We start from the raw sequence: 14251 nt of genomic DNA, 5'->3' as shown, positions 1-14251 counted from the left end.
GGTTACGTCACTGATTTGGCAGCAAGTATGAAAACAAACTCGACTGATACATAAACAGAACACAGAGCAATGAAGGAGGACTGAATCAGTTTGTCGACTGGTTTTTAAGTCAAAGTTGAGAGTGAAGAACATTTATTAAGAATGTACACCAGGACTTATTTGCAGTGAAAGTTTCACACAAAGGATACGAAGGGATAACTTCACCTAATTACCCTTCAAACCCCTCTAAAAACCACTACATTTGACTCAAGTAGCAATCAAGACAGGCTGGTGTTAACAACTACCTTTAAAAATCAATGTCTTTCTATGTTTTTCGATTTCACCAATGCTGTTGGTGAGGAAGATGAGCAAAGAAAATATGCATCTCTGAATTTAGAAGTAACATAACCAGTGACGGAAGTGGAAAAAAAACAACATTTATCATCCCACTAGAAAAGTGGTGATAATATTCTACATATAGCAGACAGTGCTCTGTGATAGAAAGGCAACCTGTTCACCTCCTGCCCATTGACAGCTGGGATAGGCTCCAGCAGCCCCCGGCTAAACTTAACCAGTTAAGATGTTTTTATTAATTTGAGTCTCAGATACATTTTGCTGCTGAACACATTTACAGCAATTCATTGCTAGGGTTCATTGATAGTATTAACTACTGCATTGAACAAAGTGTTCCTTTCAAAAAAATAAAAATGTGCTCAGATTTGGATGTTGCAAAGTTTCTTCAAGTTAGGCCAAAGATCAAGGCACTGTAATGGCTCAGCAGTTGATACAATGACTAATAACAGAAGAAGAAAGAAAAGCGTGAAGAACTGTGAGAGAAATAACATCGAATCCTTTTCAATGAGCCACTTTAAATGTGCCACTATTTGACTTTTTTTTGCTGAGATTTAAAAAAAAGAATATATGCACAGTGCAAAGGCAAGCATGGCGGTCCCTTGCAAGTGCAGCCACTTTTGTAAAGGCCGCCATCGTTCTCACACACACACAATGAGTAGTAGCGGCAGGTCCTTTGTCAGCAGAAATGGGACTGCGCTCTCAGCACTGCTGTAGAGAAACTTCTCTCATATTTATCTCCTTCACCTCTGATATCTCTTTGTGAAATAACCAGACGCAGTACATCTACATTAAGGCTCAGTGTGCATTTAAGGTTCAGTTCTTACTATACGTGTGATCTAACAGCATCGGTGTGAGGTTCTGCTGATGTGACCACAACTCAACCTCCTTCTGAAGTGGCCATCTTTAAGCTTCGTCTCTTCTCTGGATGTGTAGACCAATTTCCATTTGATTCTCCAAACACTCCTTGAGCTTGTCCTCTGTCAGCGTCAGCCGCTGCTCCAAGATCGAAACAGTCTGGAGGCAGGAGGAGTGAGGACAGAGGAGGAGAGGAACAAGACAAAGAAAGAAAACGGGGAAGGAAGGAGATGGATGAGAGAGAACGAGCATGTTAGAGAGGGCTGTACAGAATCAGCCTGACAGTAATGACTATATAATGGCTGTGTTTGTGTGTGCTTGAGACAGATGTTGTGCATGCAAGACAATCCAGCTGATTATCGTGGAGAAATCTGCTGCTTGAGCTGCAAACACTAGAGTCTCTGTGTCTGGCACGCACTCTCTCTTGTTCTCTCCCTCACACAGTTGCATAAACACACTTACGCACGCAGCGAACACAAGAAAGTCGCTTTCCGATACAGGACGGGCATGTGTGGGTAGTGAGATCACAGTGCGACATACTTTTCCTCTCAGCATCCTCTAACACTGACAGTGTTTGTTGTGGATTTCTGCTCGTAAATTTTGAGCACTGTGTCATCCGAGCCTGTAAATCAGAGGGGCTTCCAGGTGTAAATTCCAGTTTCAGGAACATATCACTGAGTATACAAATGGCTCTCTTGTCTTTTCTTTTATCAGAGGCTCTGCAGTCAAGGCGAAACATCATTAAATCACAAAACAAGAACTGGAGGCCTTTTGCTCCACAGAAAAAGCATATTTACACTTTCAACAGCCAGAAAGACTAAATATAGGAGGAAACCTGAGACTATTTCAATTAGCATCAGCTTCCCAACAATAAGGCTAACATGAGCAATCATGGATTCTATGCATAAGAGATGCTTTTTAAATACAAAAAGTTGATTTGTTCCCATTGTTAGGCCAGTGTAAGATCTGAAAAACCTTATAACAACACAATTCTACAAGTAGACTGCTTCTTCCATTTCTGTAGTTGAACTTTGCTCATTGTGCCTTGCTCTACAACCTTCTAAAACTGGCAGCGTAGGTTAAATGCCGCTGGAAGTTTGTAACCATAGCTGAGGCAGGTAAGTGACACCTCTGCACCATAAACCAGGCTGCCGAACTATCTGGTTCACTAAGAAAGTTGAAGAACGTCACGAGGATTTATATAAAAAAAACAATGAAACATACAGATTTTTCAATTTGAATACTGGCTCTGAGGTTCAAAAGGTTTCTAAAGTGAGTACAACATTTTATGCATAAGGCATGACATGGCATAAATATTTTAAACAAGTCTTCTCCTGTTTAAATCAAGGCAATTTTTATATTTAAAGAAAAACAATCTTTGAGTCTAGTTGCCTCGATTTAAACTCTTGGACATGACTCTGACCTGGATGAACGAGAGCATCCACAGACTTCTCCTAGGAAGACTAAAGTGGTCAAAGTTCTGTCTCAGACACTTCTGAGCTTATGGTGCCTGGTGACAAACACAGTCCCAGCTATAAAAGCAGTTTTGGATGGTAGTGCTTGGCAATGAAAAAATTGGTTAAGGTCTGAATAATCAAGCACAACAAACAATCCCAATAAATAGATGAGGCTCCCCAGGTTTGGACTAGTGAGAGCATGCAAGTGTGTCAGCATGTCTTGACCTGCAATTGCACAGTATGCCTCTCCTTGTGCCAGTGAGTGCAATTTTGAAATTGCTAGAAAGCAGTGCAGTGATGAGTCACTCTGCGAGCATTTACCAAACCACAGCCAGCTGTGGATGAGATGCAACAGAGAGGAAGATGAACAGACATCAAAAGGTAATTCATAGTTGCCAATTAAAAGACTTTCACAGAAGAGTGTTGTATCAAAACAAATATATCCAACACACACAGAGACTCAGTACAGTATTTAAATCTTGGTGTAATATGTTTAAAAGGGGTTGAATTGCAGAATGAATATGCTCCTGCTCTTATTTTATGTCTATTTCAGGAATATCTGTCTTTATAATCATTTGAGTGTCACTTGATACAGTCAGGACACTGGCTGTAACAATGACATACCAGACAAAGCCAGAGATATGTGGGTTTTTTTTCCCAGTATAAGATGAAAACCATCAATTTCTTGGTACTATTAACTCAATCCAGGACCACCCAGACAATTTTTTGAGCTGTGGCACAAACTTTCAATAAGATGACATGTGAAGTCAAAAATAATATTTCAGTCTGGGTGTCTTCAGTCACAGAAATAATGTAGCACCTGCATTAAATGGTAATCGGCAGGTATAATGCATCCCATGCATACATGGAAAGCCTTAGGCAGGAAGTGCAGCATCCCTTAATGTTAAGACTCGTTGCTACCCACAGTACTTTCAGCTCACCCATACTCTCTTGTACAGTAATTTTTTAAAATTCATTTAGGATATATCTGATAAAGGGATTTGGGCTTGCCCTGTGTTGATTTGTGTAGCCCACAGACTGTGATGCTGCCTGCAAATATCTAGAGCTTATTAGAAATACACATTTTAAACATGAACAAACAAACTTGTGATAATGAGGAACTGAAAAAGATTAACTTCCATTATCTCACACACATCACACAGATTCAATTATGTGTGGGCGAGTAGTGTTTTCTTTGGGACCATCAAGCTAGATAACATCCTCTGCTATCCGTGCATCATATGAGCACTTGTGTTTCCTCTTTCCCTCCCTCCTCCTGTCTCTTTTTTTTCTAGATCAATACTACCCTGTTTATCTCACCAACCTGATACGGCAACCCATTCCTGAGCCCGGCTAGCTATTGGTGTCTTTGTGTGTGTGCTTCTTCACGTGTCCCCAGGCGGCAGCAACATTATACAGGCCTATAGTTTTCATCTGGAGTGGAAACCAAATCTTTATGCTCCTAAAAATAGAGAGAGCTGTTTTTCTTTTCTTTCCAGAACACATTATACTCTCTCTTGCCCTAAGCATTACTGGCCTCAGTTTCAAAGTCTCACAGCTTTGGTATGACCTGCACTACAACAGCCTGAAAGTCAAAGGGAGGCAAAACTGGTGCTGCTGATCAGCGGCAACGTTTGCTTTTTTCTGCTTTTTTTCTGATGAGTTTAAAAAAAAAGATGCCACTAAGGTAAACCATTTTAAAATAAAAATTGTTACATTTTGCCAAATGTTTCCTGCTCCACTTTAAACATGTAGTGGCCTGTTGTGGTGTAAGTTCTAGATACTGGCATTTTACACAGAGATGAGTACTGTCAAGAAAATCTGGAAATCTTCAAGATACATTTACTGAGTAAAGAGTGGTTTCTAAACATCCTGCAACACAAAATCATTACAGAAAACATTCAGAGAAACAGAGGACGAAGAAGTATATTCCCTTTTTGTTCCCCTTTTTAAGAATAAGATTCCTGTGTACTGAATCATATCTCATTTTATGTACTCTGACACACACAAACACACACACAACGATAACAAACAAATCTAGTAATTTAGGGGAATTACAGTTATTTCGTAACTCCCTGTGTTAATGAGTTTACAGAGAAAGAGAAGCTCCTACTGCACTTGAATCAGTAAATGAAGGTGAGTCAAAGATTCATTCAAGATTCTTAATAATTAAAAAAGAGAGTGTGGAAGAAGAGAGAGATAAACACATTAACACATACTAAGGTTCAAATGAATGACTTTAGCTGAAGAAGAGGCTTCTTTTGTGGTGTAATCTGACTGTGAGCTCGTCTGCTTAAATCCAAATCTGTCTTCCACTCTTGCCAGTTTTATTTAGCTGCTTGTATACATACATCTATGTCTAAAAAAGATAAATACGTTCTCACTGACAGCGTAAGCTGAAAAATATGATATATGTGGTGAGTTTTATGTTATCTGTTTTTTTTCAGGCTTGGAAACGGAGAGAAAACGTGACACGTTATCTGTGTGACCTGATTTAAAAAAACAACAACTTAAAAATAAAGTTAAGGGAAAGGGGGAGACTAAGAAAGGGAGAATGGAAGCTGAGATGTGAAAATCAGCTAACACAGCACACCGAGGCTTTGGAAGCTTCAGTTTAATGTTGAATAATTCATCATTTTCCCCTCTAAGTCTGCTCGACTATTACAGTTATAAAGAGATGTAATATTGAAAAACACTGCCGAGGAAAAGATAATGCAGGAATAAATAATGCTGCTCTGTCAGATGAAACTCCAGAGGATGGGCAGCAGTAATGTATGACTGTATAAACTAAAACTGAAGAATCAATAAAAGAGCTGAAAAGCAGACCTGATGCCTCTGGTATCAGGGTTGGGGTACAGTAGGTGTGACAAAAAAAAGGTTGGCACCACCTCCTGGGAGGGGTTAGCTACAGTCCCCCCCCAAAAGTATTGGAACAGTAATTAATTTTTTCCTATAGACTGAAAACATTTGGGTTTGACAACATTTCAGCTTTTATTTACTTCTGGATGTGATGCACCACTTAGAGGATAGCACAGAAATTGACACTGACCAGTCTAAAACCTTCCACTTCCTCCTCCTTTGTTGTTTTGGCAGTGTGTTTTGGGTCGTTATCTTGCTGCATGATGAAGGTTGAATCTTCAGTTTGGTTGAATCTTGCTTTTAATTGGCAGGCAAAATTCTGAGGTCATTTTTTTGCTGTTACATCATCAGTGAAGATTAATGAGCCTGTCCCAGAAGAAGCCATGCAAGCCCAAGCCATGACGTTACCTCCACTGTGTTTCACAGATGAGCTTGTGTGTTTGGGATCATAAGCAGATCCACTCTCTCTCCAGTTTTTAGCCAATTTTGTCACTTTGGTAAAGATGAATGTCTCATCAGTCCATAAAACTTTGTACATCTCTGTACTTTTTGGAACATTCCAGCCAGGCCTTCCTATTCGTCTTGATAATGAGTGGTTTGCATTTTCTGCACTTTTATAGAAAGTACACTGTGACACCTTCACTCCCGCCCTCTGGAGGTTGTTGCTGATGTCACTAATCATTGGTTTAGTGTCTTTTTTTCACAACTTGCAAATTGTTTCTGTTTAACTGCTGCTTTTTTTCTGTGGTCTTCCTGTTCGAGGTCTGTTACTTCTCCCTCAGGACATTCCAAATTGTTGTACTGGCTGTAGCCAATGATTGTGCAATCGTTCTGATTGATTTTTTATTTTCTCTTAACTTCACAATTGCCTGTTTTTGAATCTGAAACTGAGCGCAGACATTCAGTGCTATTTATTGTTTAAACAATCAATGTAATTGGACAGTACTTTTGCTCGCATGAAAACTGGGTGGGTTCAAGCAAAAGGTGCCATCTTCTAAGTGGTGTATCAGATCCAGATGTAAATACCCCCGAATATAAATTGACATCTTCATCTCTTGTGTCATATTTATCTTTTGATGTCAAACCCAAATGTTTTTAGTCTATTTCAGAAATAAAGGTATTGACCTCACTGTCTAAGTACTTGTGGAGGGGACTAGCTGCTGGGCAGCTGGAGCCAAATATTAAATGCTCCCACATGCTGGACTGAAACAGAGGAGAAGCAACACAGGAGAAACACACACATACAAGAAGTGTGTCTGTATCTCTGCAAGGCCATTAAGCATTTACACTTACTATCAGTGAGTGAGGCACTGAGTGCTGCTAGCACTCCTGTATGAATGATGTATTTTCCTGCACAAACCTGCAGCTAAAACACTGTATCACACACACACACACATACACCAAACATCTAGGTTCTCTCCGTCTCATTCACCTCCTTCCATCTCCTACTCGTCTGCCTCTTCTTCCCCTAACCCCTTTTCCTTATCAACCATTACTAATGCTGTAAATTATTTGCTGTCTATGCTGAAAGCTACTTGTACATTACATTCAATCCAAGCTCTTTACTATCATATGTTACAGGAAAAAGGCTGAAAAAAGAGAAATACTTGGATGGAAGTTATCCCTGTCTGAATACAACCTGAAGCAATGACTGTAAAGAAACAAATTTATAAATTAAAAATGTCCTTGGTCCCAATCAAATATAGCACACAAGACACCATATGCAGCCCTATGATGGGTTAAGGCAGTCATCGCCATTAAAGAACTCTTTCAACAAGCTAGAGCTAAAATAATCATATAGAATATGATTAATAGAAAACATGTTTTAATTAAACACTCAACCAGTCAGAAGATAGATTGTTTTGATAAAGAAAAACTGATTTTTTTTCCTATTTAATATGATTACACTGGGAATGCAGTGAGCTTTAAACTAATGGGCAATTCCTTCTATCAAGCACACACAGCTGCATGTCTCCCAATAAAATCCTTCCATAGAGGTGAAGGGATTGTTGCTTTTAATAAGACAGCACAGAGAAAAATACTGGTGGCTGACTGGTTATTAGCAATAAAATATAGAAACTGAATTGTTATAATTCAGATACCTTGAGCTGATGATTAAATACAATAATAATAATAGATTCTATGCATTAATTCTTGCCTCTAGACAGTTTGCTGTGATGCTGCTGGGTGAAATAAGGGCATGAATGAGCTCATCATATTTCTTTTACAAGAAAACACCTTAGCAATGCTGTAAGTGATTAATTTAACTGACTTCATGTGCAAAGTATATTATAGATAAGGGTGGGATGATGCATGGGACATTATAATGAATTCAACCCTGATGCACATCTTCATCATATTATTATATATAATTATATTTCCTATATTCTACTTACTAAACACATTCAAAGGGTTGAAGCGAGGCGTCTGGACTTGTAGAGTTTTCTTGAAGACGTTTTACTGCTCCTCCAAGCAGCTTCATCAGTTCTAACTGTTTGGTGGGGAAACATGGTTTATATGTGGTGGAGGGCCTCAGTGAGTTGGTCTGTGATTCACACAGGAGCGGCCGCAGCATTGGTCAGTTCTGCATAGCATCAGAGTGCACAAATAACCAAATATGAATTAAAAATTCTTGCAGAGACCATCTGGTCTCCTCTCCTGTCTACCATTAGTGACGTATCCCGTTTAGCTAGCTCCAACTTTTACTAAACGTACTAAATTAAACTTACAGCAACAAATAATATTAGCTTCTGTGCAACATAAACAGCTGCAGTCATTTAATTTCTTACTGGATCGGTCAGTCTGCAAATGGCCTTAGCTGTAATTGCAATCTGCTTTCAAGTTTACTGCAGCTGGAGCCTCAATTTGTCTTAAAGCATTTATTACACAGGCCTCACAGAAAGCACCACTAATCACATTTATGAAGCTAAATAAAAACTACACAACAAACATGGATGTATATTGATAAAGAGCAGAGATTTTAAGGTTTAAATTGGTTTTGTTTCTTTTTTTTTCAATCTATTTTTAGGATGCAGGCTCTGGTTTAGTCAGGCTTCAAACTGTGTTTGGCCTTCAACAACCACTCACACTGAGAGTTTTCTGAAGGAACACACCAACACGGTGGGTTTACTCTTTACCCAGCATGCATGTGTGAATGTAAAAATAAAAAAAAGAAATTGATTTCTTTTTCATTATATAAGTACATTTTTACAACAGCTTTCATGGCTGGCATGTAAACCATTAAATAGATCATTAAATGAATGGGAAATTAATCTAATTTAAATTTCACAACAACAGACACATATGTAGACAGCTCAGGTGCTAAAGACATTCTCTGCATGTCCCACCTTTTGTAGGGAATGTTCATGACTGAAATGTCATTAGAAATGTGATGAATAAATCTAATCTTAGTATCACTGACACACATACACACACACACACCTGTGCCAAACTACATCATGGAAGAGGTTGTGCTTTTATTTATACTCTGGTGTCTGAAACCATCTCTGGCTAACAGGTCATAAAAGTGAAGGAAGCTTTTGTTCTGAACAGCGTGGGTGGGAGGTGCAGCCAGAGTACAGTACATGCTGTTTGTCATGAAAGATTAGCACATCTTCTGCTTACCTGAGTGAGAATATCCAGTTGACCTATTATGTGTTCCAGGGTGCTGGCTAGACCAGGGGGGACCCCTCCATCTAACTGTGCTCGATCCTGGCGTGGATGCTGCTGCTGTACGCCCTGGGTGTGCGTCTGGTGGGTAGAGGAGGAGCTGGTGCTGGGGTTTCTGCAGCTGTGGGAATGAGTCGCTCTGCTGTGGCTACGACTGTGGCTCTGAGTGTGGGCAGCCGGGTGCGAATCCTGTCTGTCAAAATGGTCCGATGGTTCCGAGGTCTAAAAATAGAGAGAGCAGAAGGTGAAGAGTCAGAAACTCTGAAACTCTGACCGCCAACAAAGCTGAGACTTACTCACTCCAAAAAATATATCACTAAAACTCTTTTATTATTGATTTGAGGGCAACATTTTACAAGCCGAAAGTGAGGTTGTTACCACAAAGTTTTTTATTTTTGTGTCACAGTAACAACCCCTGTTCAAACTTTGTGTAGATTACTTTTTAATTAAGTCTTACTTTTTATTTATTATACAATATGATCAGACTGGAATGAAACCACTCAGGTCAAGCCTGATTCACTTAGAAAAATGTCATCTTACTTTGAGCAAGCTATTAATTTGGTTTTAAAAGGTTATGACTCAACCAGTGATGAAAAGATGGGAACATCATTATAAATAACAGTGTATGTAACAGTGTATCTAAAAATATCCCAGAATATTCTGAAAAAACACACATTTTCTTTGAATCTACATGGAACAAGCCTACACACAGTGACACAAGGGGCAGTTATTCAGTTCTGTCTGTGTAGATTTAATTTAATGAGACATAAACACATGAAAGTCAGTTAACACATCTTTCCATCACCATGTCTGTGTGACTAAAAAAGCTCTCATCTATAGGCTTCTTCTGTATTTATGTCTCACAGTGTAGACCTGTGACTGGTTGTTTGTGTGTCTGTGTCTGTGTGTGTGTATATGATGTGTCTCCTCCATCTCAGCGAGGGACGCATGAACAGTTTTACTCATCACCACGCAACAGGAAACCTAATCACATCCAGCTAAATGCAACGTCAAACCGTGTTGTTCATAAATGAAGGCAGATGAGGGAAGCTGTCTGCCGTCGCCTGCCTCCACACATTTCCCACCGATGGCGGTAATACATACTGTCACAGTGAAATGGCCAGTGGTTCCCTGCAGTCAGGTATAGGGGTGCTATGACATGTTCCTCAACAACAGACGTCTTATGTGTTCATCCTTGGTAAGTTTAAACTAAATAAATCTGCAAAAATACAGTCAGGGACAAAAAAATGTGACTAACCAAAGATGAAGTGTGCAAACTTGCAGGCTTTGTGTGTTGCACCAAAGTGAATAAAACACTGCAAGAATGGCGGGTTTTAGGCGAGTCGACTGCGATGTGAGGAGAAATGTGTGAAAATACATAAATTAAGTGTGACGCAATCTAGTAAGATCCCAAATGTGTAAAGAGGCATGATACCAAAGACCAGATTAGCAAATATTTTGCTCACATTCAAAAGACAAGTAACTGGTGTAACATAGAAAAGACAGGAAGCTGCTAATCCTATAAGCTTCACCAAGACTGGATTAACTCTTGTTGAGAGTACAACTTATGGCTTTGTATTGAGCAGCTGCTTAAACACACACTGACACCATCAGTGGTCATTATAAGCACACACACATGCTCATAAAAGAAGCAAACACTGATGTAGAACAATGTGTCTCAAAGACACATAATCTCACCACACAGAGCGGGGAAAAGAAACATCAATATTCTAACCAGAATAATTAAGTGTAATTATATATTAGTTCTACAACAGCTATTTCTTTAAAAATCATCTACACTTTTATACTTTAGATCAATAAGGTTTGTTTGTCTGACATTAAATCTTTGACAGTGGAGCCATCCTCATGCTATGATAACAATGTATTGTTTTGCAGACTCAACATGTTCTTTACATGACCACTGTAGTTTGGGGGAAACCCTGTTACACACCAAGAGTACACACACATGCACACACAAACTCAGTACCGTAACTGCTACCCCTCTAATGAATCACCTGGAGTGGAAAAACCAACAGTGGAAAATATCCCGAGGCCCAAATTAAACTCTTAGGCTCACACAGCCGGCCATCAATACACCCTGCAAGCTGCATACAAAACCATTCATCACATTACACAAGCACTAACTTGCATACACACATAAATACACACACACACACACACAGGATCTCTCCCCACCTGAAGTGGGTGTGTACTCAAATGTCTTCCTTCTGCATCAGTAGCTGGTTCGGTCATGCATTTTACTCCTAATAAGTTAAAAGAGAAAAATAATAAAAACCTGATTAAAAATAGCTTAAAAGTCAATAGTTGTCTTTAAATACCCAAAAGTCTCGACCACGGTCTTGTACAGATTGTGTTGCATTGTGGGTTGTTGTTTGTAGACAGTGCAAGAAAGCACTCTGCACTTTTAGCAGAGTAAGTCAGCCTTAACAGTGTTTCATTAGCTTGGGAGAGTTTAGAGCTTGTGTAACGTGCTTTGCAGCCACAGATGGGGAAAAAAAGATTCAAAGTCAAGTAGTGTCTCCTACTGCAGAAAATGAACCAGAAAAGAAAATCTGTCATCCAGCTGTCACAGATGATCAACTTAAAAAGATGAACTGAGAAGTGCTAACTGTGAGAGAAAATGACTTTGACTCCTGAGAGACAGGAATATGTGAGTGATCGACAAGAAACACAAATGTAGTTTTTGTGTATTACAACAGAAAAGGCTTCAATGGTGTCAACTCTCAGGAAAAAACTAAAAGCTGAACAAACCACTAGGTACACTGATGTAAAAAAAAGACTGCTATGTTCTTACAGCACAGGACTAACAGGATGATCACTTCTTTACTGATGGTTCAAGTTGTCTGGTCTCTTTTCACCACAACAACTGCTCTCATTTAAAAACCACATCAAGATTCTTGAAATCATGTTCAATCCAAAAAGGAGACTGTGAGTTTATAGGTTAGGTTAAGTTATAGCAACAATGAGAAGTTTCTTGGTGCTGAAAAGATGGACTTGTGTGTATAGAAATGTGAATAAAGAAGCAGTGAAAACAGAGAAAACAGACTCTGTGGCTCCCTTATGCAAAAGCTTTGAGAGTGCTCACTATATTTTTAGCTCACCGCTAGTAAGAAAAAGTGATCAGATGCATTATCGCAGCAGAGAGCAACTCCAACTATCCACGCCTGGTATGAGGCATCTCTACATCACTCTTTCCACCAGCTTCAACAGTGATGGCCTTTTACTTTTACTTCAATTACACATACTACCTATTTTCTAATGATACAAAGCTGGGTCAAAAATAGCAAAGTTGATTAAAAAAAATTCAGCTAAATCACCTAAAAATTCAGATGTTTGTTTTGTAGTATATTTCAGTCTGCTGCTTATTATTGAAAGATAAAAGATAAAGACAGATAAATAAACCTGCTTAGTATCACCAAGCACCTGCCAGACTTCCTGAAACTACCCTGAACACTTTCATTGTTGTCTGGCCCAGTATGACTTACAGCTGAGTTTCAGGGAGGCTGAAATGGTAAGATTTTCCAGTAGAGAAAAAGTTTGAGTCATGCCATTTACGCAATGTATATGTGTTCAGCTGTAGATAATGGACTACAGACTTCTCTAACGGTGGACACAGGTGTAACTAATAACCTTAATGATGGCTGTATTTCATGCAGCTGCAGCGGTGCCAAGGCGCTCTCTGCTGCTTGGAATGCTGCCTCACTGTACACGTAATGAAATTCATATTATACATTACACTGGTGCCTTTAAAAATCAAAACATCTCACCTAATACTAAAGTTAGGCCCCGTTCACACTGGGGAAATCAATCCGGCTAGAGCGGAATTCGGGCCGTTGTCTGAACAACGTGAATCCGGATATATCCGGATAGACCTTGATCCACCTCTCGGAGGTGGCTGACCTGTGGCTCAGGTCTGAAAGCAAATGCATCTAGCGAATCCCGCTAGCGACGTGATACTTCCGGTTCATGGTGTCCGGGTCGTGTACAAAAGCCATATGTGAACAACCGTCGAACTACGACAGCTTTGCCCTGAGTTAATTTTCGACAGGGCTACAAAGTAATAAACTGCTGTTTGAACCGAAAAAACAAGCAACGTGGGATAAAAAAAACGCATGCGCACACGTGGTCCTACGGCGGCCTGAACGGACTCTGTATATTACGAGGTGCCACCTAGTGGTTTAGAGGACAACACACAAGCAGGATTAAGCTGGATTGAGCATGGACACGCGTGTGCGATAGCCATATTTGAAAATAGGTCTGAACGTATCCAGCTTAAAGGCTATCCGGATTCAATCCTACTCTAGCTGGATTGACTTTCTCCAGTGTGAACAGGGCCTTAGTTTCCATACTCTTTCTGTTGGATAACATTTACCCTTTAATCTAAGGTTAGGTGTGTGTTTGTGCAATAATAAAAGAGTGAGACAAACATTGTCATCAGCTGCTGACACCCCAGAGTGGAGCGAACATTTTATTACAAACTGCTACTGACGCTTTTTGATGAATGAAGTCTGTGGCGTGACTCAGCTCTGACTTATGTTTCTGGACTTCACTATAGTTTACAGATTCAACGGGGGAGGGTGATTCTCACTCATTTTTCCATTTTCTCTCTCTCACTCTTTCTTCCTTTTGTCTGCTGCCATTTTCTTCCCATCCTTCTATTTCATGTAGGAAGCTCAAACAGGTGTTTGTTAATAACACTCAAATGTTCCCTTGCTTTGATATTGTCTTATTCTTTTCTCCTGTGTGCTCATGATGTCTAGCTCGCTCATGTGCTCACCCTGCTTTTCCCTACCTTTCACTCTCCCTGCTCTTCAGTGATGCTCTCTTGCTCCACTAGACCATTAGGGTCTCTTTAACTTCACTGCTATGTCACATCCCCTGCCTCTTCCTCTATCCCCTGCTGTCAAATGCATTCAACTCCTGCTGTCAGAACAATGCCACCTGCCTTACCACGCCAGCAGTATGAAGATGCACACAAACAATTACCACATGTATCCAAAACATGTGTGATTTGTGGATGTTTACTGATCACGCTGCTGTTGAGTGTTTATTAAGAA

At 39.8% G+C, this 14251-nt stretch overlaps 1 protein-coding gene across 2 annotated transcripts in view; it reads right to left on the bottom strand.

The window, feature by feature from the left end:
- Positions 1 to 103: 103 nt before the first annotated feature.
- poc1a (POC1 centriolar protein A) overlaps positions 104 to 14251 on the bottom strand; it is a 30760-nt gene continuing 16612 nt past the window's right edge. For both annotated transcript variants that reach the window (XM_028405998.1, XM_028405997.1), the window contains 2 exons: positions 9129 to 9395; positions 104 to 1347 (listed from right to left, as the gene is read on the bottom strand). In XM_028405998.1, coding sequence (XP_028261799.1) covers positions 1237 to 1347; positions 9129 to 9395 — 378 coding nt within the window. In that variant the 3' untranslated portion in view covers positions 104 to 1236. The remainder of the gene's footprint in view (positions 1348 to 9128; positions 9396 to 14251) is intronic.

The sequence above is a fragment of the Parambassis ranga genome, chromosome 5, assembly GCF_900634625.1.
Source record: "Parambassis ranga chromosome 5, fParRan2.1, whole genome shotgun sequence".
NCBI classification, from domain to species: domain Eukaryota; kingdom Metazoa; phylum Chordata; class Actinopteri; family Ambassidae; genus Parambassis; species Parambassis ranga.
Note: the sequence above shows the minus strand (reverse complement) of the source record. Positions and strands in the feature narration are given on the sequence as shown.